This window comes from Adiantum capillus-veneris, chromosome 17 (assembly GCF_014529385.1).
Source record: "Adiantum capillus-veneris isolate H3 chromosome 17, ASM1452938v2, whole genome shotgun sequence".
NCBI lineage: Eukaryota > Viridiplantae > Streptophyta > Polypodiopsida > Polypodiales > Pteridaceae > Adiantum > Adiantum capillus-veneris.
In genome coordinates, this window is record NC_140947.1 from 50,733,148 (window position 1) to 50,755,786 (window position 22,639).

General features: G+C 41.6%; 2 protein-coding genes and 1 pseudogene across 2 annotated transcripts in view; all 3 read right to left on the bottom strand.

The window, feature by feature from the left end:
• LOC147437224 (uncharacterized) overlaps positions 1-3,729 on the bottom strand; it is a 9,481-nt gene extending 5,752 nt beyond the window's left edge. Inside the window, exon 1 of the mRNA XM_086486534.1 lies at positions 3,515-3,729. Within this exon, the coding sequence (XP_086342660.1) occupies positions 3,515-3,729 (215 nt within the window). The remainder of the gene's footprint in view (positions 1-3,514) is intronic.
• Positions 3,730-5,108: 1,379 nt separating this feature from the next.
• LOC147437225 (uncharacterized) lies at positions 5,109-5,794 on the bottom strand (annotated as a pseudogene).
• Positions 5,795-10,278: 4,484 nt separating this feature from the next.
• LOC147437226 (uncharacterized) overlaps positions 10,279-22,639 on the bottom strand; it is a 35,539-nt gene continuing 23,178 nt past the window's right edge. Inside the window, exon 4 of the mRNA XM_086486812.1 lies at positions 10,279-11,398. Coding sequence (XP_086342938.1) covers positions 10,563-11,398 — 836 coding nt within the window. The 3' untranslated portion in view covers positions 10,279-10,562. The remainder of the gene's footprint in view (positions 11,399-22,639) is intronic.

Genomic DNA, 22,639 nt, shown 5'->3' on the forward strand with positions numbered 1-22,639 from the left:
GTGGACTTCGGCACAGCACAGGGCAGGGAATTTTGACGCCATCTACAAATTCTTATACATTCAACGTATAAGAACTATTTTATAAAGTTTAGAGACCAACTTCCCGATCATGCATGGTACATTGAGGACACTCTGTTAGCTGGATTTCCAAACGCCCCCGATCAACGTTTTTCACAACAATGGTTGGAGGGCTACATAAGACATTTCTGACAAACAAGCACTCTAGTGTGCGGCACGCATAGCCAACCAGGTCAAAGATCCAGACAGGAGTTACCACAGTGGCAACATGGCGAACGCGGAGTGGGAGTGGGCAATTTAAGAAAAGAGCGATCAAGCTGCGACGGGCTCATCATACAAACAACAACACGAGACTCGCGCAAGACAAACTCCCACGCACTATGACTCAAGAGGCAAGGGAGCTTAGAAGGATAAATATGTAAGATTAATATATTGAATTATAACGTCGATCAGGGATTATAAAGATTGTAGTTGATGCTTTGGTAGTATTATTGCTAACTTAGGAAAATATCAGTCTCTCTCGACCAACCAGAGAGATGATCAAGTATCGGGAGCGACATACAGAATTTGATACTTGGCGATGGTTGTTAGAAAATAACCACATCTCTCGCGAGCAATTCGACTCGGTGGTTGGATCACTACAAGCGGTAAGTTTATACAAGTAATTTTGTATCAATTGTTTTGAGCTGTTGATAATTGTTTAAGCTGGTTTGGGTTTATGTAGAGTCAAATTGATTAAACATACGTTCGTCTAGACGACGACAAGATAGAGGAGGATTAGATAGAAAAATATTTTGTCCAAACTTTTGTAAAGTCCCAATGTGGCACAATGTATATACAACTATTTACTTTTTATTGTGACTTTTTTAAAAAGTTGATCTTCTGCATTTTAAATTGTCAAGATAAAGTAAATTCAATTTCAATTCTTTGGTATTTTTTATACTCTTCCAAAAAACAATTGATGTTTGATTGTTTTATGCAGGTCAAAAATAAAGAAATTGGGTGGCCCAAATGAGCACCTTTATTTTTGAATTGGTGTGTAGTGGCAGTAAGCACGGTAATAAGCACGACAACTAACACGATAATAGCAACAGGTATATTACCACAACTATTACCACGCTTATTGCTGAGAAACCACTACCGCGTCCATAGCTGCGGTTATTGCCGCTCTCGCAAATTTTTATCTCTTCTTTTTCCTTTGTTTTTCCGCGACTATGGACGCGGTTATAGACAAATCCTCTTATCGTGTTTTATATAAAATATATGAAAAATCCGACGAATAATTTTATATAACTTGTTATTTTTTATATCCTATCTCACTATCCAACTATACCATACATGCAATTTCATCATTATTATCATGCACTATATTTGTAGGTCTAGTGCTTCATTATCTATAACTTGATATTCTATGAGTAGATAGAATTTTGAGTGTAGTAATGACTTTACTATCCACTATCCAACTAGACTATATTATCATAACTCACATATATTATAATTATAAAGTACCAAATACCTCTTGATATACATATAATTTGTCTAATTTGTAGTATTTTGTGAAATATATAAGGCATGTATAGTGCTTCATTATCTATTTAACTTGATATTCTATGTACATATGGAGTTGTAGACATGCATACTATCCATTTATACAAGGGGTACCATAATTGTTCTTATAGGTTAATGTGTATATCCTAACTCATTATTCAACTAGACTCACGGCACCATGATTATTATCAAGCACTATTTACATTGTACATCATAAATAGTAAAAACATGTATCTTTGTTGCAACAACCAATGCAAATTATATGTGCGTATATATGTGGGGATAATATGGGTACCTATACACATGCACGGACACAATCCATCTATTTATGTATACATGTAGGGACACTATCGAAATATGCAAGGGGTAACATATACGTTTTAGGTTAGTGTTTATATCATATATCACTATCCAACCTAGACTAGCAGTGCCGCTATTATTGTCGAGTGTTGGTTGTATTGTAGCTTGCACATGTTCTACATCACACCATGCAACTAAAATAGAGCTTGAATAATTTTATTTGTCTTATTTACATTATCTTGTGAGATATTTAGGGCAAGTCTAGTGCTTAGCTATCAAAAACTTGATATTCTATGTACATATGGAGTTGTATCCATGCATGGACACAATCTATCTATAAAAGGAGTATTATAATGGTTGTTATTATAGGTTAATGTGTATCCTAACTCACTATAGCTCCCCACATTAATATCTCCACATATGTATACATACATATTGAGTGAGGTATCTCTACACACGTATCCATACACATTATCTTAGACATTGATGGCAATGTGGTAGTTTGGATTGTTATAATTTTTCATAACTCCATTATTTGAGCCTCCTATTTGAACTCTCAATCATCACCATAGCCTAATTAACCCTATGTCATGAAGTAGGCTAGAGGCCGCATCGTAATTATTATCTTGCATTGTTTATATTGTAGGTCGTAGATAATGAAATTATATAGCACATACCTATTGATCTATATATTTGTTTAGTTTTATATAAAATATATGGAAAATCTAGCAATACATACTATCCATTTATACAAGGGGTACCATAATCGTTCTTATAGGTTACTGTGTATATCCTAACTCACTACAGCTAGACTCACAGCACCATGATTATTATCTAGCACTATTTACATTGTATATCATAAATAGTTAAAAAATTTTATTTTTGTTGCAACAACCAATGCAAATTATATGCGCGACATATACATGTGGGGATTAGATGGGTATCTATAAACATGTAGGGACACTATCAATCTATTTCTATATACATGTAGGGACACTATCGAACAAGGGGTGAAATATACATCCTAGGTTAGTGGTTGTATTGTATATCACTAACCAACTAGACTAGCGGTGCCGTTATTATTATCGAGTGTTAGTTGTGTTGTAGCTTGCACATGTTCTACATCACACCATGTAACTAGAATAGAGCTTGCATAATAATTATCTTTCATTATTTATATCATAGCTCACATGTATTACATCATGGAAAATATGTTCTTATATTCCAAACATGGAAATTAAAACATCCTTCTTTTCTCATAATGAAAAGAGAAATACCTATCTAAATTTACATTTCAAACTAGAAACCCTTGGCCACTGCCCATCCTTCCAAATCTTACCATCACTCCCACAACATGCTTGACAAATGATGGCCAATGATACCCCATTTGATAGCTGAGGTGACTGCCAATACCACAGAAGCTTTTCAGCTTCACTTGCAGGCGTGCAAAGACTCTAGATGGAATCAGGTGTTTCTCTGTCTCCTTACATTTGATCCTTCTCCCATAGAGGGCAAACAGGGGAGGCCAGGACAACTGCAGGATGCTCGCCACAGCTGGAAAGAAACTTTTTGATGAGGCTTTTCCTCGGGAAGATCTAGCATTGCCATCGTCATCAATGAATAACATAGCTCCAAGCTATTTATATACCTCAGTATCTCCTTCAAAGATTCTTTCAGGCATCCTGTGTGGAGTATGAGCTGGCTGACATCTATCTCACTTTTTGCAAACCTTCCACTCGGTGCTAGATATAGCCGTCCTACAACCTTGTTGCAGAGCCAAGAAGGATCAAAGATAATAGGTGCCTCTGTTGCTATATTGCTATCCGGCAAACTCAATGGCAATTGTGATGACTGTGCAACCATGCTTTAAGTGATGTTGGAAACTATGGCCAATTTTGCTTCCACTGGTCGAAAGAAAACAACCTCCCCAATATTGTGTAGTTGTAAAAGTGCTACTTGAAGCCTTAATCTATCAAGAAACTTGCCTTCAGGCACATCGTATTGCCCGTCTTGTTGTAGTTGCTTGACATATGCATCCCTCAGTCTCTTATATTCCCCTGTGACCTCCTTAGGGCATGAATTTTTACCTTTCATTGCGTCCCATAGTGCTCGGAAAGGACGAGTGCATTCTTCGGTTAATGTGCATAGCTTTGGGAGTGGTTGGGAAACTTTGGGTATGCTGAAATTTAAAGCGAGAGTGCCATGAAGGCCATACACACAGAGTATTACACACACACACACACAGATGACGCTCAATAACTGCATGTACTGGGCGTTTTTTGATTAATTATGAGTTACATTATAAAGGCCCAAATACCTAATTCGAAGGGGTGCGATGATTGACAGGTGTCCCTTAGTTTCTAGGCAACGGACATACGTGAGTGCCCGATTGGGCTTATAATTCCAATAGCCCCCCTCAAGCACCATTGCGACATGAAAGAGAGAGCCAAATTTTATTTTACACTATGCTTATCTGCAACTACAACAGTGCGTTCTTTATTTGTGTTGCACAAGCAATTGGGCGGCGCATAGGTAAGAATTGGATATAATTTTTGATGTAGAAGCTATCCGGGATCGATGGCATGCTTTGATTGAAGATAACCTTGTAATGCAACTTCTTCATCATTCGTGATTGTTGTTTCATACGAGGCTGACGCTTCATTCTGACTCAAGGTTTACACTATGCTTATCTGCAACTACAACAGTGTGTTCTTTTTTTGTGTTGCACAAGCAACTGGGCGGTGCATAGTTAAGAATTGGATATAATTTTTGATGTAGAAGCTATCCGGGATCGATGGCATGCTTTGATTGAGGATAACCTTGTAATGCAGACTTCTTCATCATTCGTGATTGTTGTTTCTTACGAGACTGACGCTTCATTCTGACTCAAGGTTTCGAGCACCATTCTCGAACTTGAGAAGCGTGCGTTCTTTCCCCCTCCAAGGGGAGAAGGGTGGTCCAACGATAAAATTTGGTGGCAATGATACATCATTGTGGGTTCATCTTGAAAAATTACATTCGGCGTCAAGGATATCAAAAATGAAAAGGGAGTGAATGTCGATTGAACTTCATCATCATCATCGAAAAGAAGTGTAGTTCAAATTAGTGAATTAGAGGTGTTTGATGAAACTGAAATTACTTCACCGTCTTGCTCATTAATACTTCCATGTATGCGGACATCCCCTTCGCCATCTTTTCTCAAACTTGAGGTGAATTCAGCACCATTCTCCGAGCTTTTAGGCTTATCTACAACTACAACAGTGCGTTCTTTTTTTGTGTTGCACAAGCAACTGGGCGGTGCATAGGTATGAATTGGATATAATTTTTGATGTAGAAGCTATCCGGGATCGATGGCATGCTTTGATTGAAGATAACCTTGTAATGCAGACTTCTTCATCATTCGTGATTGTTGTTTCATACGATGCTGACACTTCATTCTGACTCGAGGTTTCGAGCACCATTCTCGAACTTGAGAAGCGTGAATTCTTTCCCCCTCCAAGGAGAGAAGGGTGGTTGACGATAAAATTTGATGGCAATGATACATCATTGTGGGTTCATCTTGAAAAATTACAATCAGCGTCAAGGATATCAAAAATGAAAAGGGAGTGAATGTCAATTGAACTTCATCGTCTTCATCGAAAAGAAGTGTAGTTCAAATTAGTAAGTTAGAGGTGTTTGATAAAACTGAAATTACTTCACCGTCTTGCTCATTAATACTTCCATGTATGCGGACGTCCCCTTCACCATCTTTTCTCGAACTTGAGGTGAATTCGGCACCATTCTCCGAACTTTTATGCACGCTGTGGGCATCACCTCTTCTTTGGGCAGCAAATTGGAAGCACCAATCAGTGATTATGTCAAAAGAGAACTTGATGGGGTTAAACGGTTCAGTAGAATCAAGAAGAGAAAAGGCAAGATGGCCCCCCATGGGTTCTAGAGTCGGGCATAAAGTGGTACCTTTACCACATCCCAAAGTTCTTCATGAACGAGGAACATTTGCACGCGTATCGTCCAAGAACGAAGATTAGTGTTGGTAAGGCGATTGAGTTTATATGTTGCATATAATTTTGAAGATTCATTTGCAGCCATGATGATGCATTAATGAGGTCAAACCCCTACGACAAACAGCCTAAAAATTTGGTAGCTTTGTCGCGTGGATAGCCTTGAAATCATGGCAGTTCCAACACAAGGCATATGCGTTAGTGTTTGTGTTTTATTTAATTAAAAAAAATTAAGGAGTTTAGAATGCTTAGTCGATTTTGCTGAGCCGTGTCGGTGTTGATCCGCTTTGTCATCGTATCCTTGCGTCGTAATCACAGAATATCGAGGCAAGAAGCGGGAGAACCTCTTCTTATGAAAAACCGGATTTTATGATAATGCAATAATACATAAGAGATAATGCATGGTAATGGTACTCGTTTACAGAAACATACGAGGGCAACGAAGAAGATAGGCACGATGGGAGGATCGTAATACTAGGTGAATGATACCATGTTGTAATTTAGAGTAGGGAGAGACCGGGCTGCAAGGCTTCGAAGTGGGACACCAATGAGAATATAGACCAGCTGATAATTGGTATCTAATTAGGCATTGGCTAACTCCATCTCGGTAGATTCATCAATAGTATGGGCCCAGGTGGAATCAGCAAATTCTAGCTGCAGCACATGCAAGAGGGCATTCTTCCCAACTAACAAAATCACATAGGCTTCTAAAGTAGGAGAAGTGAGCATGCAATTTAATGTCGTTGTACTGCGAAAATTAGCATTCAGATTTGCAACAGAGTATAATGTATATAAACCAATGATAGGAGAAGCTCAAGAAGAATCCTCTCTGGTTAATTTCTCTATCTATCTCAAGGATTCTTATCTCTCGCTCTCAAGGAAATTCATAAGATAAGGAAAACATGTTAGATTATCACCGAGGTGGAATAATAAAATGGTCAAAGTAAAATGTTATGTTATATAACCGGCTAGAAAATACATGTAATATTTTTTTAAGTAAATTTGTAAAGAGAAAACCTATAGAGCAAGTCATGCAGCTTTCTTGGCATACCGAGAGCATCTACAAACTTTTGCACCCCTATCCTATTCCAGAGTTGTTCTCCCTAGATCTTGTCTATCTATGAACAAATCCAATGGCTCATCTTCATACTCAAAATCTGGCGTATTCTGTTCCTCTGACACTAGAGGTTGATCTGATTTAGAGTAATACAACTTGATTTTGGACCCATTGTTGACCATTGGGAATAATAATCTAGATAGATCTTTAAGGTTGTCTATGCCATTTGAGAATCCCCAATTCCCCTCATATGATCCTTACCAAGCTATTTTGAGATTAGGCTTCTTGGGCCCTAGCTTTCACTGGTATAACAAGACTAAGTCTCCCTTCCTGGACACTCTAACCTTCAACTTGTTGTGTCAGTGCTTCCTTCTCTCCTAAACCACTTCCCATTCCAGTATTTCCCTCTTTCTGATTTTTTCCAACTTCAGTAGCTCATCCAACCTGTTTTTCATATTAGAGGTCAAATTCGTATCATGTTCGATCGTCACTCTAAGGTTGGTAATTGCAAACCCCATTCGCCACTATATCATATAGCATACAAAATGGAGTTAGCCCAATTTTAACCTTGTGAGCCATTGTATAGGCCCACAACGCTCTCTGAAGCTTTTCATCTCAGTTGTGGGGTTCCTTTTGCGCAGTTCTCGTCAGAATGTCCTTGATCGTTTTGTTATTGCTTTCAGCATGTCCATTGTATCTTGGTTAGTTATTAGTAGGGCATCAATTTTCGATGCTTGATCAAAAACCTTTCAGTCAAGATTTGGATTGTTTTATTGATGAAATGAGGAAGAGGAAAAGCTAGAAGCTTTACAAGAGAAAGGGGTCGGGGGTTACCTACTAAACATCTTTTGGAAATGTGACTGTGCAGGTAGCAATCAATGAGATCGGGAGGCACTGTCTACCAAGCAAAATTGGGGACTGTAGTGCAAATTTCTTTCATTGTCATTTCACCAATAGAATTTTGGATTTCTTTTCACCAAAATCATTTTTTGTTGAATGTTTTGATTTAATATATGGTAATCATTCTACAATTAAAAATATGGTTTTTGGCTGGAAATATTCTGACCCTATTAAGTGTTTTGTTTACTCAAATGAATTTCTAAGACATAAACCTAGTTTAAAGTGTAAATGCAAAAATTTTACCACTTACTGCAAGGATTTTGGTTTACTTGGTCTCCATATCTGTACGGCAAACCTAACTATTATTAAGACCTCTTCTCTTTGAGATTTAGTTGGTATGGGTTTGAATCACATTCCTATGGAACCTCTAAATCCTACAATCAAGCTCGAATTTATCAAACTGACCCGAATTTACAATTAGGCGGTTTTGCAATAAAGGGAACATGTCTCCCAATGCTTTCAAGTATCTCACGTGCAAGTGAGGTGGTTAAGATAAAGGTGAGGTCCCGTGTTCGAGTCCGAGGAGGGGGGGGAGGAGGGGGCGACCGAGTTTACATGTTTTGCGCACTCGAATTTACCCATTTCCTTGAATTTACAAAAAGTGGATCAGATGGTGCAAATTGCACCCAATCCGTCACATTAACTTAACTTCAGTAAAGAGAAGGATCCAATTCCTTTCTTGAAGGATGTGATCAACTCTATCCAATCAAATTTTGGACATGTTTAGGTCTATCTTATCCAAAAAAAGAGCTTACCAAAAGAGAAGAGGCCATTAGGTATACCCAATCTCGGAAAATCAAAAAACCTTCCGAAACATCAAAAGGACATAAATGAAGGGTGAGTTTAGGAAATGAAAAGACCCATGGAAGTGGAAAGTCCAGAGATTTTTTTTGTTTATATAAAGAGAGATGGTCAACTACATATTACTACATCTGTGTTTTTCTTTGCTTAGTTTCCCTTTAGCGTTTTCTTCTCTTTAGAGGGTCCTTTCACTCAATGTAAATAGTAAATATATTTATTTTGAAGCCATTAGGTATACCTTTTAATATATTATTGAAAAAAGAAGAGGCCAATGGAAGGACCATCTATAATTATTTTTTTTTAAGGAGCATACGTAGTTTCTATTTTAGAGAAGAAATGCTTCAACCATACTAGAGGCACTCATTCGGTGAAAAGAGTGCTAGCTTGTCAACCCTTGTGTGCATTGTGGTGACAAGAACTATTCCTTATCTTATTTTCTAATTTCAATGATAGAATAAATCAAAGAAAAACTTCCAACAAGGCATTGAAAAAATTCATGGGGTCAAACATTCCCTATGCTGCCATGATACAATAGTGATCAAGCCCTAACCTTAGCTCTTCATGTGTATTAGACAAGTTCACTTCCAAGAGATGAGAAGTTATCATGCTCTTCCATTATGAATGCCTCTTTTATTTATCCCTCCAACTCAAAAAGTGGCATGAAAGCTCGTATGAGAGTAGAATCTCTAATCCTCGCATAATTAATTAAGATTTGAGCATGTTCTTGGACTAGATCCTTAGTCCACTTTAAGCACATCCTTCGACTCTATCCTTTATCCATTGTCTTAATTGTTGCAATTAGTATAGAAGAGAGTTTGTATTTGTAGAACATTAATTTTTATTAGTGTATGATCTTTTTGGTTACATTCTCATTCCATCTAAAAGCTAAATCTGGACTTCCTTATAGATTGGCCTGCCTTTCATGCCTTAAACATTTTAGTAACCTTAGGTTTAAAATACCTTACTATATATTTTTCATCACTTGATAGTTACAACTTTCAAGTTCAAAGCCAAGCTTCCACAACTATCAACCCATTCCCTTGTACCAACAATCTTCATTTTAGGCTTACTTCTGGCATTTGAGTGAACCTTCCAAATCTTCTTTCGATACCAACTAATTTGTAACCATTTTGATCTCATACTCAAAACAATCATCCTCATTAGACTCAAAAGAAGCAACATTCTACGTCATCTGTGTACTTCGAAGTCTGGTCATGCGTAGGCGAAGGTGCCTTTGCAACATGCGTTAAGAACAAATCTCATCACCTATCCCCATTCTTAAGGTTCATATGATCTGTGCGCTCTTACATCCACGTACTCTACATCACCCTTAACTCCACGACACACTACAGCACTTGCATTACAAAGCACATCAATGTCTTTATTTTGACATGATGCTTAATTTTCCTTGTGTATGCCTTAATGACACTTGAGGACATAAAGAGAAACTGGTGACCGAGAGCCAAACTCTTAAACGAGGGTCTCATCCACATCTCAATAGGAATGATTAGCCAAATTGGTTCGATTCATTGATCCAACTTGCCTGAGGTATATGTAGTTATATCCCCAATCTTGGATCATCTACAGGAGCCGCACAAAAGGACTTTCTTCCTTCATGGGAAATACCAACAGCCTACATATTGAGAAAGCATACAACAAAAAGATCATTTTCTTGCATTCACACAAAAATTCAAGTGTGGTTCTACTTTTTGAAAAACCTCAGGAAGTTGAAACCACATTCATAGCTTCACAAGGACTCCAAATATGAGAGCCAAAAATCAGGCACAGATATAAAAGCACTCTTCTTTCAACTGTCCGAATGTGGTGATACTTTACCGTTCCATGCCACACTCAACGATACACATTAAAGTTCTTGATAAAAGGTGGGCAACATTTTTGGTTTGCTAGGCCTCTTCCTCTATACCTAACACCCTGTCCTAATGCCACCGGCGCTTATCTTCCTCGGAATCTATAGGAGTATACCAAGCCGGCCACTTTTGATGATTGCTGAGTCTATAATTGAGAAAGAGCTCTTCATTGCACACTTCTTTAGTTGATACCAATACAAGCGTACGCACAACAGCAGAGCGTGTCATTGTCTTCTCTCCCTTCTTGTCATACATCCAAAGCAAGCCTCGTCTTCTCACTTCCCAATCTGCATCCTCATCAAAATGAACATTTGGAATGTAAGGTCGTAGATTGGAATTCGTAAATACAAAATCGTAGGGACACAGCATCACATTTGGTTGCTTCCCTTTTCCTGGATGATTTATGAAGTGTGCCAAAGCTAAAGGATTCCGTCGTTCCAAAATCGAGCCTTTCCGTGCACTGAAAGCCTCCTTGGCTCCAAAAAGAGTGCCCCAAAGGCGGGCCCTTTTATTTTCAGGATTTGTCGGAGCAGGTAGTGCGCTGGTACTGTTTGTACTCAGATCAGTGGCTGTTGCACTACTGCCATCCCATAGCTCACGCGACTCACCACCGTGACCCCATGGCTGCCCGTCTATTATTAGTCCATCATACCTTGATACCAGATAAGAGTTCACAACGTCCATTCTAGGATAACCGCGCATGTAGCGATATTGTGGTGGCGAGTAGACAACACCAGGGTAAATAGAGACAACACTACCTGGCTCAGCTTCCCCAACTAGAAAGACGCCTGCGCCAGCATCTTCGTGCTCAACTTGTGATGGCCTCAAGTCCAGAGTGTAGCCAATTCTGTTTCTTAATGCTGTAGATACCTCGGAAAGAGTCAAAGGGCAAGTCTCAACAGGAACTGTTCTGCACATTGAAGGGCAGGAAAATCAGACGCATGTAGATAGACAATCTGGTGGCACCGAGAAACCGCCATCCTTACAGAAACTAGCCAATTTAAAACAGCCACAAATTACAAGAAGCAATCCTAAATAAACAATTATTTTGTGTGGGTGGGTGGGTGGTTTGGGGGGGCGGGGGCTGGGGGCTGGGGGCTGGGGTGGTTATATCTAAGGCATGTTTGTGTGTGCATGTGTTGTATGTGTGTGTGTGTGTGTGTGTGTGTGTGTGTGTTTAGGGGGGGGGTTAAGTCGACACGTGAAATGAGACATCCACTCTATAACCCTGCATTCAGCAAGCTTGCAGACTCACACACATCATGCCCTCACTCTTATGCCAAGCTAAGTAGAAATTAAAATATGTATACCTTCATAAGGCGGTCAAAAAGTCTTACAAACTTAAAAGAGGGGTTAAAACAATTGCACAGAACACAAAATCATGACACGCAATGAAAGAGGATAATGAAGCTACACTAATTTAAAATTCATCTTGTTATTTAAAAAGGATACCAAGTTAAAAACAAAACCAGTGTTAAAAAACAATACCAAGATATGACTCGGGTAAAATAGACGGGCAAAAAAAAATGCAAAGCTGAAGTTGGATGAAATTTTGAACAAGAACTCGGCTGTAAAGACAAAAAGGACTCGACATTTTACGTGCTCTTTTTGTGATCAGTGTCTTAAATCACATTTCAAGCATCTTAAATCACATCCATTTGAAATGTTCACAACTACCTTGCATCCACGTGCTCCAAGCTAGATAATAACCACACTTGCCAAATTGGATGTAGGTGCTTTAAGCTACATGATAACCTCATGATCCCCACGAATATTACATACCGGCTATGGTTATTACAATCTTCACCCACAAACAGTGCTCCAATAATGCAGTCTCCAGTCTCCAATAATGGAGAAAGCACTGGGCATCCTATTGTAATGGATTATTCCGGACCCCGGTCACTACAATCATCACCTATAAACAGGGTTACGCAGTGTGCATCCTATTCTAATGCATTAGTCTGGTGATACAAGTCCTTCCAGATTTCACATGGCTCATGAGGGTGCCAAATCTAATACCATAGCTTTCCTGGAATTACTTAGGCCCTAAAGTTGGTACACAAGTCCTCATGGCATAGAGAGGCAATTGTGTATCCGACAGCCATTTCGTTTCTCAACTTCGCAAGATGTGTGCTCAATAATTTTCGCTTGACTTTGTTCTTGTTCTTGTTTACAAAATCTTATACCACAAATTGGTTGCGATTCAATGGCTTCTTCAAGGTTCTTGATTCAAAATTCTACAAAGCTGTTAGATTCAAGTGTCATGAGTATACTGAACAATAAAACTTCTTACTTATCCAACACTTAGCTTATTTTCACATTTGCGAGCATCATGAGTATATAGACTAATAAAGATTCTTACTGTTTAGTTGATCCTTTCAGACGATCTGCCACACTACGACTGAGACGCAGCCTAAACTATACAGGGAGAGAAAACGAGGAGTTCGAAAGGGAGTCAATGCTGACGTGGCAATCCATAAATAGCAGCAAAAATTTCAAGGGCCTACACAACTGTTGATGTGGCAACCTGGACGTATGTGAAAGCTTTTGGGCACAAGTTATTATTAGCTGTTTCTTTTGGCTAGTGCCAACTTTTGCATCTGATGCTTTTAGACAAAACAAGAAGGGATGTCAGGGGCTATGGAGAATGAGGCCAGTACTAATGGGCTTTATAAGTGTGCCCAGGGGGGTCACTCTGCAATCACCTTCGAAGCAAGATTGCATGGTGACGCCCATGTATTAGCCAGTTTTCCAAGTGCACACATCTGAGAGTGGAACTCCGCCACTTCGTGTCAAGACTACTATTTGTTTTGAAGTTCAAGTGTTAAAGTTTTTCAATTCTGTTCGTGTGTACTGTGAGATTACTGTTGTGATGACATGGCAAAAAAAAGATAGCACTTGATGATGTGGCAAACAAGCTATACAGAAACCCCGTAATTCGTGCTACATTTTCCATGTGTTGACGTGGCAGCATTTACACAAATCTTGGTGCTTTTGGGCGCTAGTTTTTGGTATTTAATGCTTTGTAGGCTAGTGTCTTTTAAATATGAGCCTTGGGGGAGGCTTATGGCAATCTTACAGTTGCAAATTAGAGATCCCTCACCTCGACAGTTGTACCTTCTAAAGATTAATATGAAAGAAATACCGAAAGGGGCACCAAGGTTTTGAGGCCAGAGCATCTCAGAGTGGGACTGCGCCGCTCCGTGTCTATTGTGTGGAATCTCTCTCTCCCCCTCTCAGTTTCAGTTGAGTTGAAGTAACAAAGTCTATTCCCAGAAAAACCTACTCTTGATTATTAAAGAGACCTAGCCCTTGGACTTATTACCCACTCCCGCCCTTAATTCATCACACATCGGGCACGCTCCAGCATTCATCACTACGTCTTAAGAGCCATTAAGCCATAAAAGAACCACATAAAACTTTTTGCTTGTTTGAGATTTGCACGTAACCCAAGACCACTTGGGCGTGTCAATCTCTCTAATCTGCGTTTTTGAAGAGTGGCATGTAACCCAGAAAAGAAGGGCTTGTCCAACCTCCCCTCGTACCTTGTTCCACTCATTGAGAGCAGACCTTGCACATTGTAGCAAGCCAACCTTGGTGTTGCACCCCCCCCCGAAGGAATTGAGCTTGGGTAAGAGCAAAGCCTTCTTAAACGCAAATTGCAAGCAGTACCAAGTACTAAGAACCCCAAGTACCCAAGAACCCAACTACCCAAAAAACCCGAGTACCCCCAGTCCTCAGTGCATGGTCATAACCTGAAGCAGAATGGATACTTTGCATGAAGGTGATAAGAGTGGAATTGGAGCACAAGTCCCTACACCAAGAGGACCGTTTCAGATCCTCCTATGTCCCCATATACACCACGGATTGCACCAAATTCTATGGAGGCTTTGGTGATGTCCATGATGGAGATGATGCTACAACAAGAGACTCGGCCAACCACATCCAAAAGGGAAAGCGAAGCTCAGCGAGAATGTGACTTCCTTGAATGCATACTTTTCATCTTTTCGTGAGAAATCCGCATACATCCGTGCTCATTCATGAGTGAAACGTGCTCAACATATAATATGTCATGCCTAGGAAAAGGGATCACATAAAGACGCTGACTAAAATACAAGAAACGATCACGAATGAAACACTCAAACAATGCGTGCTGACTAATCATGCCAACACGTAGTACTTCCTGTGGGGGTTCTTTGGACCTAGGCTCAAGAGCCAAGATCGGTTCTTCCTGTTCGATCAAATCTTCCTGTGCGGGTTCTGTGGACCTCGACTCAAGAGCCAAGATCGGTTCTTCGTGATTGATCGAGTCTGCAATGAGGTTAGATTCACTAGAAAAAGCATCAACTAAACCGTCATCCTTGTGAACAATCACGTCTTGATCATACAAATCATCATGCTTGTGAGAAATTACATCATGATCATCATGAAAATCATCATGCTTGTCATTGGCATTCAAATCATCATGCGTATCATTATCATTCAATTCATCATGCTTATCATCATGCAAATCCTGTGTGTCATACTTGGGAGAAGAAGAGACTAAGAGAGTCTCCTTTTTCCGAATCTCTTCAATCTTCGCCTGCACATTAGAAATGAGAGAGGAAGAATGAACAACATTCTTGCGATCCAATTCTGTTTTTCTTCCTGCGTACTTGCGATCAAATTCTTTGGCCTCCAAGCGTAATTGCTCGCGCTCACACTCCATGGTTGCCATTCTTGCTTCGTGCCACGTTGTCATCATGTCCATCATCGTCTTGCACCAAGCCTCCATAGGATCTGGTGCAATCGTTGGCGTAGATGGGGAAGGGGGAGGGTCAAAAAAACCTCCTGGTGGGGAAAATTCTTCTTCGCCTCTCTCATGCTCATCACCTCCAAGCGAAGTATCCATTCCGCTTCGAGTGATGACCATCCACTGAAGTCGAGGGTTCTTGTGGGTTCTTGTGGTCTTGGGTTCTTAAGTTCACGAGGAACTTGGGTTCTTAGGGTTCTTGAGGTTCTTCTTTCGCTTGCAATCTGTGTTAGAGAAGGATCTTCTCTTCACCCAAGTTGTGCTCTTTTCTGCGGGCGCACCCCTTAGCGGCCTTGCGCTCACAACAAGGTTGCTTTTTCCCACCTCACGTCGATTGGCCGGCCGCTAAGTGCACTGTCCGCTCTCAATGAGTGAAAAGAGGCACAAGGGGAGGCTGGAAAAGCCCTTCTTTCTTGGGTTTCCTGTCACTCTTCAAAAACACGATTAGGAATCGACACGCCCAAGAGGACTTGGGTTACGTGCGACCGCAACAAGCAAAAAAAAATTATGTGGTTCTTGTGGTTCTTTCCTTGAGTGATACAGAACACTGCCAAAGCTCTGATACCAATGTAAGGTGCAGCAGAAGTGAATGTTGAACTTTGCTCAAGATGAGTGCTCCGAACTGTGCTCAATGTTCCTTTTACTTACGGAAGGGAGAGCCTTCCGTTCCTTTAGTGAGAGAGTGTAATGGACACAAACAAAGTGGTGAACACTGTGCAGTGTGAATGAAGGTGCTCAGACTGAGAGATAGAGAGAGAAGAGAATACGACACCAGAATGTTGTCAAACCCTCCTCCGAAGGCCCCACTCTCTATGGCGAAAGCGGTGTACTATTGATTGCACAAATCTCTACAATGCTTGGACTTGCCGACGATGTCGACGACGATGAGGACGACAACGAGACGGGCTGAAATCTGAAAACGCTAATGGCTGAAATCTGCAAATCTTTATCTGCTGAATTCGTACTCTATGTCGGTGATGATGTTGATGGCGACGATGCGACGACGACACGCTGAAAACGCAGATGCTGAAATCTGCGTTTTCCGGGCTGAAACTGCGAACTTTGCGGGATCTGACCGTGCAGCGAGAATCTGCTGCGGGAAGGTGAGATCTGCGAGGTTCGGAGGTTCTACTGCGGGGGCTAACTGCTGAAAACTGAAAACGCTGATGCTTGTGGGGATTCCGTCGCGAAGATCTGCAAAAATGCTGAAGTGCCTTGCAGATGCAAAAACGCTAGGGCTGATCTTTGTCCTTGCGGTGGAAATCTGCTGACGCTGGGGAGTCTGCTTGGTCTGCTATCGCCAAGAATCTACAAGAGTAAAAACGCTGGCTGATCTAGTCCAAAAACGCTAGTCTTCTGCTGTGATGCAAAAAACGCTAGGCCTCTTGGGGTTCTGCTGAGAAGTTACCTGTTGAGCGAGTGCTCTTGCTGCCTCTTCTGCCAAAAAGTGCTAGCGCTAGGTTTGCTTATATACAAACTTAGCAATTTTGCCTTACCTACTTTCCACCAAAAGTCACTTAAAAATAATAAGTGAAAAATGTCAAAAATAGGGAAAATAGGTCTATGCACTGTAAAAATGCTATTGATGGTGTTTTACTGGAATCTGATGGTCATGTTGTGTGCAACCAGAGGATATGCATCTAATCTAAGTGTCTGGACATGCACGGTCTGCGAACAGACTCACAAAAGTGCCAGATCACTTCCTATTCTAGACAAACTTGACTGAATTGAACCCTGGTCATGTTGTAGCTTGTCCACGGACCCATAGGGTTGGATGTGTCACGTGACAAAAGTTGTGTTTGCATATTCAGTCATATGTGGACACTGAAGAATTTTACATCATGCCATTGAAAGGGTGCAATGCGCTGTTGGGAATCCCGTGGATATTCCGTATACATGGGAGTGTTGGATGTCTTCAACAAAAAGATCACCCTTCAGTATAGGGGCAAAACTCACATCCTTGATGTAAAGCTTAAAGGGGAGTCTGTCCCTATTGTGTCTCCATGAGATGGTTGGGCCAGTCGGCACTGGAATCCGAGCAATAAAAAGGTGTCTAGGCTCATTTCAAAGTCATTTAGGCCCCTCGCTACACGTTATAAGTCGGTGGGTACTAGGAAAATTAACTCAAAAGAGGCAAACTGGACACATGGCAATAGGATATCAACTTGTAGGCCACACTCTCTCTCTAGAAGCCTCATCCATGAGGGAGGGGGGGGGGGGGGGGGGGGGGGGGGGGGGGGGGCATTTTGAGAGTAGGGGCTGATTGCTGGCTTCACAAGTGACTACAGTGTGTGTCTGTGAGTAGTGGGTGCAGGTGATCACAGCTTTAATAGAAAGCTTGCCTTCTCCCTTTATGTAGCGCGATGATTTGCTCTCATGCATCTCTCTCCCCCTATTGGACATATGGTAATGCCCCACTAGTTGGGCTTCTTAGATGACCATGTACAGTTTCGGGGGTTTTATGCGCATTTGTCAAGGAAAGAGCCTTCTGTACAAGATCCGGATTAGCTAATTGCTAATCCCCCACAGGTACGCAAAGTTCACTTGCGAAGGATTGCGAAAACGGAGAGTTTTCTCACATGAAAACTCGTCCGTTTCAAAAAGGGAACTGTCCCATTGTGTGCGGGAGCATCTGAGGCAAACGTAGACGTGCTCGCTCCGCCCAAAACGATCCAAAACACGAAATTACAGCCTGCTGTGTTTTTCTGCACGCTTCGGGTTTCACACCTAAACTACAAGACATCGTCAAAGGAGCCTGGGAAAGTCTTGGGATGCCTAACAAGGCTTTGGGCACCTGACAGTGGTAAAACTGTCACGTGACACATCTAACCCTATGTGCACGTGGACAAGCTACAGAATGACCAGGGTTCAGTTCAGTCAAGTTAGTCTAGAATAAGAAGTAGTCTAGCACTTTTGTGAGTCTGTTCGCAGACCGTGCATGCCCAGGCACTTAGAGTAGATGCATATCCTCTGAAGCATGATCATCAGATTTCCATTAGAACCCATCGGGAGCATTTTTACAGTGCATAGACCTATTTTTCCTATTTTTGATATTTTTCACTTATTATTTTTAAGTGACTATTGTTGGGAACTAGGTAGGGAAAATTTCATAAGTTTGTATATATAGAAACCTAGCGCTAGCACTTTCTGGCAGAAGAGGCAGCAGGACCTCAGTTCAACAGGCACCTTCTCAGCAAGACCCCAGCAGGCCTAGAGTTTTTGCATCAACAGCAAGACCTAGAGTTTTGCACCAAGAATAACCAACGTTTCCTTCAATTTGCAGATCAGCCCAGTGTTTTGCAATTACAACAGCATGGCGATAGCAAGATATAGCAAATCAGCCCTAGCGTTAGCAAATTCTTCCCGCATGACAGCAAATCAGGCTAGCGTTTTTGGAGCAGCATAACAACCAGCGTTTTTGCAGTTCCGTCGCGACAAGACAACAAGAAGACCAACGTTTTCAGTTTTCAGCATAGACACTCCGCAGAACAAGTCCCGAACCTCGTAGATCTCACCGTCCCGTAGCAGATCCTCGTCGCACGTCGTCGTCGCATCGTCGCCATCGACATCGCCATCGACATAGAGTCAGAATTCAGCAGATAAAGATTTGAATATTTCATCCATTAGCATGTTCAGATTTCAGCCCGTCTCATCGTCGTCGACATCGTCGGCAAGTCCAAGCCTTGTAGAGATTTGTGCAATCATAAGTAGACTGCTCTCGCCATAGAGAGTGGGGCCTTCAAAGGAGGGTTTGACAACATTCTGGTGTCGTATTCTCTTCTCTCTCTATCTCTCAGTCTGAGCACCTTCATGCACAGTGTTTATCCACCTTGTTTATGATCATTTGCACTCTCTCACTAAAGGAACGGAAGGCTCTCCCTTCCGTAAGAAAAAGGAACCTTGAGCATAGTTCGGAGCACTCATCTTGAGCAAAGTTCAACATTCACTTCCGATGCACCTTACATTGGTATCAGAGCTTTGGCAGTGTTCTCTATCACTCAAGGAAAGAACCATAGAATTTTTTTTGCTTGTTGCGGTCGCACGTAACCCAAGTCCTCTTGGGCGTGTCGATTCCTAATCGTGTTTTTGAATAGTGACAAGAAACCCAAGAAAGAAGGGCATTGAGAGTGGACAGTGCACTTAGCGGCCGGCAATTCGACGTGAGGTGGGAAAAAGCAACCTTGGTGTGAGCGTAAGGCCGCCAAGGGGTGCGCCCGCGGAAAAGAGCAAAACTCGGGTGAAGAGAAGATCCTTGTCTAACACAGATTGCAAGCTAAAGAAGAACCTCAAGACTCCAAAACCTCAAGAACCTCAAGACTCCCGAACCTCAAGACCCTCAAGAACCCAAGAACCCAAGACCCACAAGATCTTCATGAACTTAAGAACCAAAGATCCCAATGTATAGTCATCACCCAAAGCGGAATGGATACTTCGCATGAAGGTGATAAGCGTGAAGTGGCAAAGAAGAATTTTCCTACCAGGAGGTTTTTCCGACCCTCTTCCTTCCCCATCTATGCCAAGGATTGCACTAACTCCTATGGAGGCTTTCGACAAGAGGATGATGGACAGGAAGTTAGAAAGCGACAAAATAATGGCAACCATAGAGCGTAAATACGAAGACAGAATAAGGCTGCATAAATACGAAGACAGAATGGCAGCCATAGCGCGTGAGCGCAACGAAAGAGAAGCAAAATTTGATCGCGAGAACAAAGCAAGAATGCAAGAGATGTTGCGACTCTTTTCTCAAGTGCAAGCACAGATGCAAGAGATTCGGGAAAAGGAGACTCTCTCAATCTTTTCTTCTCCAAAGCATGACACACAGGATTTGCATGATGATTTGGATGATGATGATAAGCATGATGAATTACATGATAATGATGTGATTATTCACAAGCATGATGATTTCCATGATCAAGGTGTGATTTCTCACGAGCATGATGATTTGTATGACCACGATGTGATTGTTCACAAGAATGATGGGTTAGTTGATGCTTTTTCTAGCGAAGCTAACCTCATTGCACATTCGATCAATCATGAAGAACCGATCTTGGCTTTCGAGTCGAGGTCCAAAGAACCCCCTCCGGAAGAACCGATCTTGGCTCTCGAGCCTAGGTCCAAAGAACCTCCTCAGAAAGAACCGATCTTGGCTCTCGAGCCTAGGTCCAAAGAACCCTCATAGGAAGTACTATGTGTTCGAATGATTAGTCAGCACGCATTGTTCGAGTGTTTCATTCGTGGTCGTTTCCTGTATTTTAGTCAGCTTCTTTATATGATCCCTTTTCATAGGCATGCCATATTGTACGTTGAGCACGATTCACTCATGAATGAGCACGGATGTATGCGGATGACTCATGAAAAGATAAAAAGTATGCATTCAAGGAATTCACATTCTATGTCTCTTCCTTGACATGACACAGTTGTCGACAAAGCACAAGAAGGATTGAGCATCAAGCATCGGCATTTCCATAGTGATTTGCCACAGCTGATTCATTTATATCAGAAAGTCAAGCTTCAATCTCATTGTTTGTGTGTGTTTGATGAACAGTTTGGCACTCCATCTCTATGTTCATCTACATTGCATGCACAGGTTCTACAGAAGAGTAGTATTTTTCCAGTCACTTTACATGGAATGGGTATGTTCATGTTTTTGTGTTGGAAGTGGTTTCAGGAATTTTCAGCCTCATAGATTCTTGAAGAAGGAAGAAGCATGACTATAGACAAAGTTGAAGCATTGAAGGAGCCGCAGAGGACTTTGTGTCACTTTCGGCGTGGCCCAAAGAAGCAAGTGTTACAGACCTTTATGAAGTTCAAGTATCGCATGACCCACGCATCAGAGTGGTTCGGCACAGAGTCCTTTCCAGGATTCCAGCAGTTGTTGGCGAACTCCCTCGACGCCATACAGTTCGGTACCAGTACCTCACTTTAGAAAGGAGGGGATGTCACTTGCACATCTAACCCTATGTGTACGTGGACAAGCTACAGCATGACCAAGGTTCAGTTCAGTTCAATTCAGTCAGCCTAACTTAGGAAGTGCTCTGGCACATTTGTAGTCTGCTCGAAGACCGTGCATGCCCAGGCACTTAGAGTAGATGCATATCCTCTGGTTGCACATAGTCTGATCATCAGCATACCATCGGAATCCATCGGAATCCATCAGGAGTATTTTTTAGTGCACAGAACCTATTTTCCTTGTTTTTGACAATTTTCGCTTATTATTTTTAAGTGACTTTTGTTGGAAACTAGGTAGGGCAAATTTCATAAGTTTGTATATATAGAAACCTAGCGCTAGCACTTTCTGGCAAAAGAGGCAGCAGGAACTTCTGTTCAATAGGCACCTTCTCAGCAGGAACCCAGCAGGCCTAGCGTTTTTGCAACACAGCAGCAAGGACCTAGCGTTTTCCAACCACAGATCAGCCTTGGCATTTTTGCATGGCAAATCAGCCTCGGCGACCACAAGACACGGCAGATCAGCCCTAGAGATAGCAGATTCACAGCACACCAGCCCTAGCGTTAGCAGTTTCCTCAACAAAGACAGATTTCAACCCCTAGCGTTTTTGGTTTGCAGATCAACTTCAGCGTTTTTGCAAATCTTCGCGATGGAATCAGCCCTAAACTCAGCGTTTTTGGTTTTCAGCAGTGAGTTTCTGCAGTAGAACCCCCAAACCTCGCAGATCTCACCTTCCCGCAGTAGATCCTTGCCACACGGTCAGATCCTGTGTAGTTTGCAGTTTCAGCCCGAAAAACGCAGATTTCAGCATCTGCGTTTTCAGCCCGTTGTCGTCGCGTCGTCGCCATCGACATCGTCATCGACATAGAGTCAAAATTCAGCAGATAAAGATTTGCAGATTTCAGCCCTTAGCATTCTCAGATTTCAGCCCGTCTCGTCATCGTCAGCATCGCCGGCAAGTCCAAGCATTGTAGAGATTTGTGCAATCATAAGTAGACCGCTCTCGCCATAGAGAGTGGGGCCTTCGGAGGAGGGTTTGACAACATTCTGGTGTCGTATTCTTCTCTCTCTATCTCTCAATCTCAGCACCTTCATTCACACTGTTCATCCACTTTGTTTGTGTCCATTGCACTCTCACTAAAGAAACGGAAGGCTCTCCCTTCCGTAAGTAAAAGGAACCTTGAGCACAGTTTGGAGCACTCATCTTGAGCAAAGTTCAACATTCACTTACGTTGCACCTTACATTGGTATCAGAGCATTGCATGCACAGTTTGTTCAAAAGAATAGTTTTTTTCCAGTCACTTTACATGGAATGGGTATGTTCATGTTTTTGTGTTGGAAGTGGTTTCAGGAATTTTCAGCTTCGGAGATTCTTGAAGAAGGTAGACGTATGACTATAGACGAAGT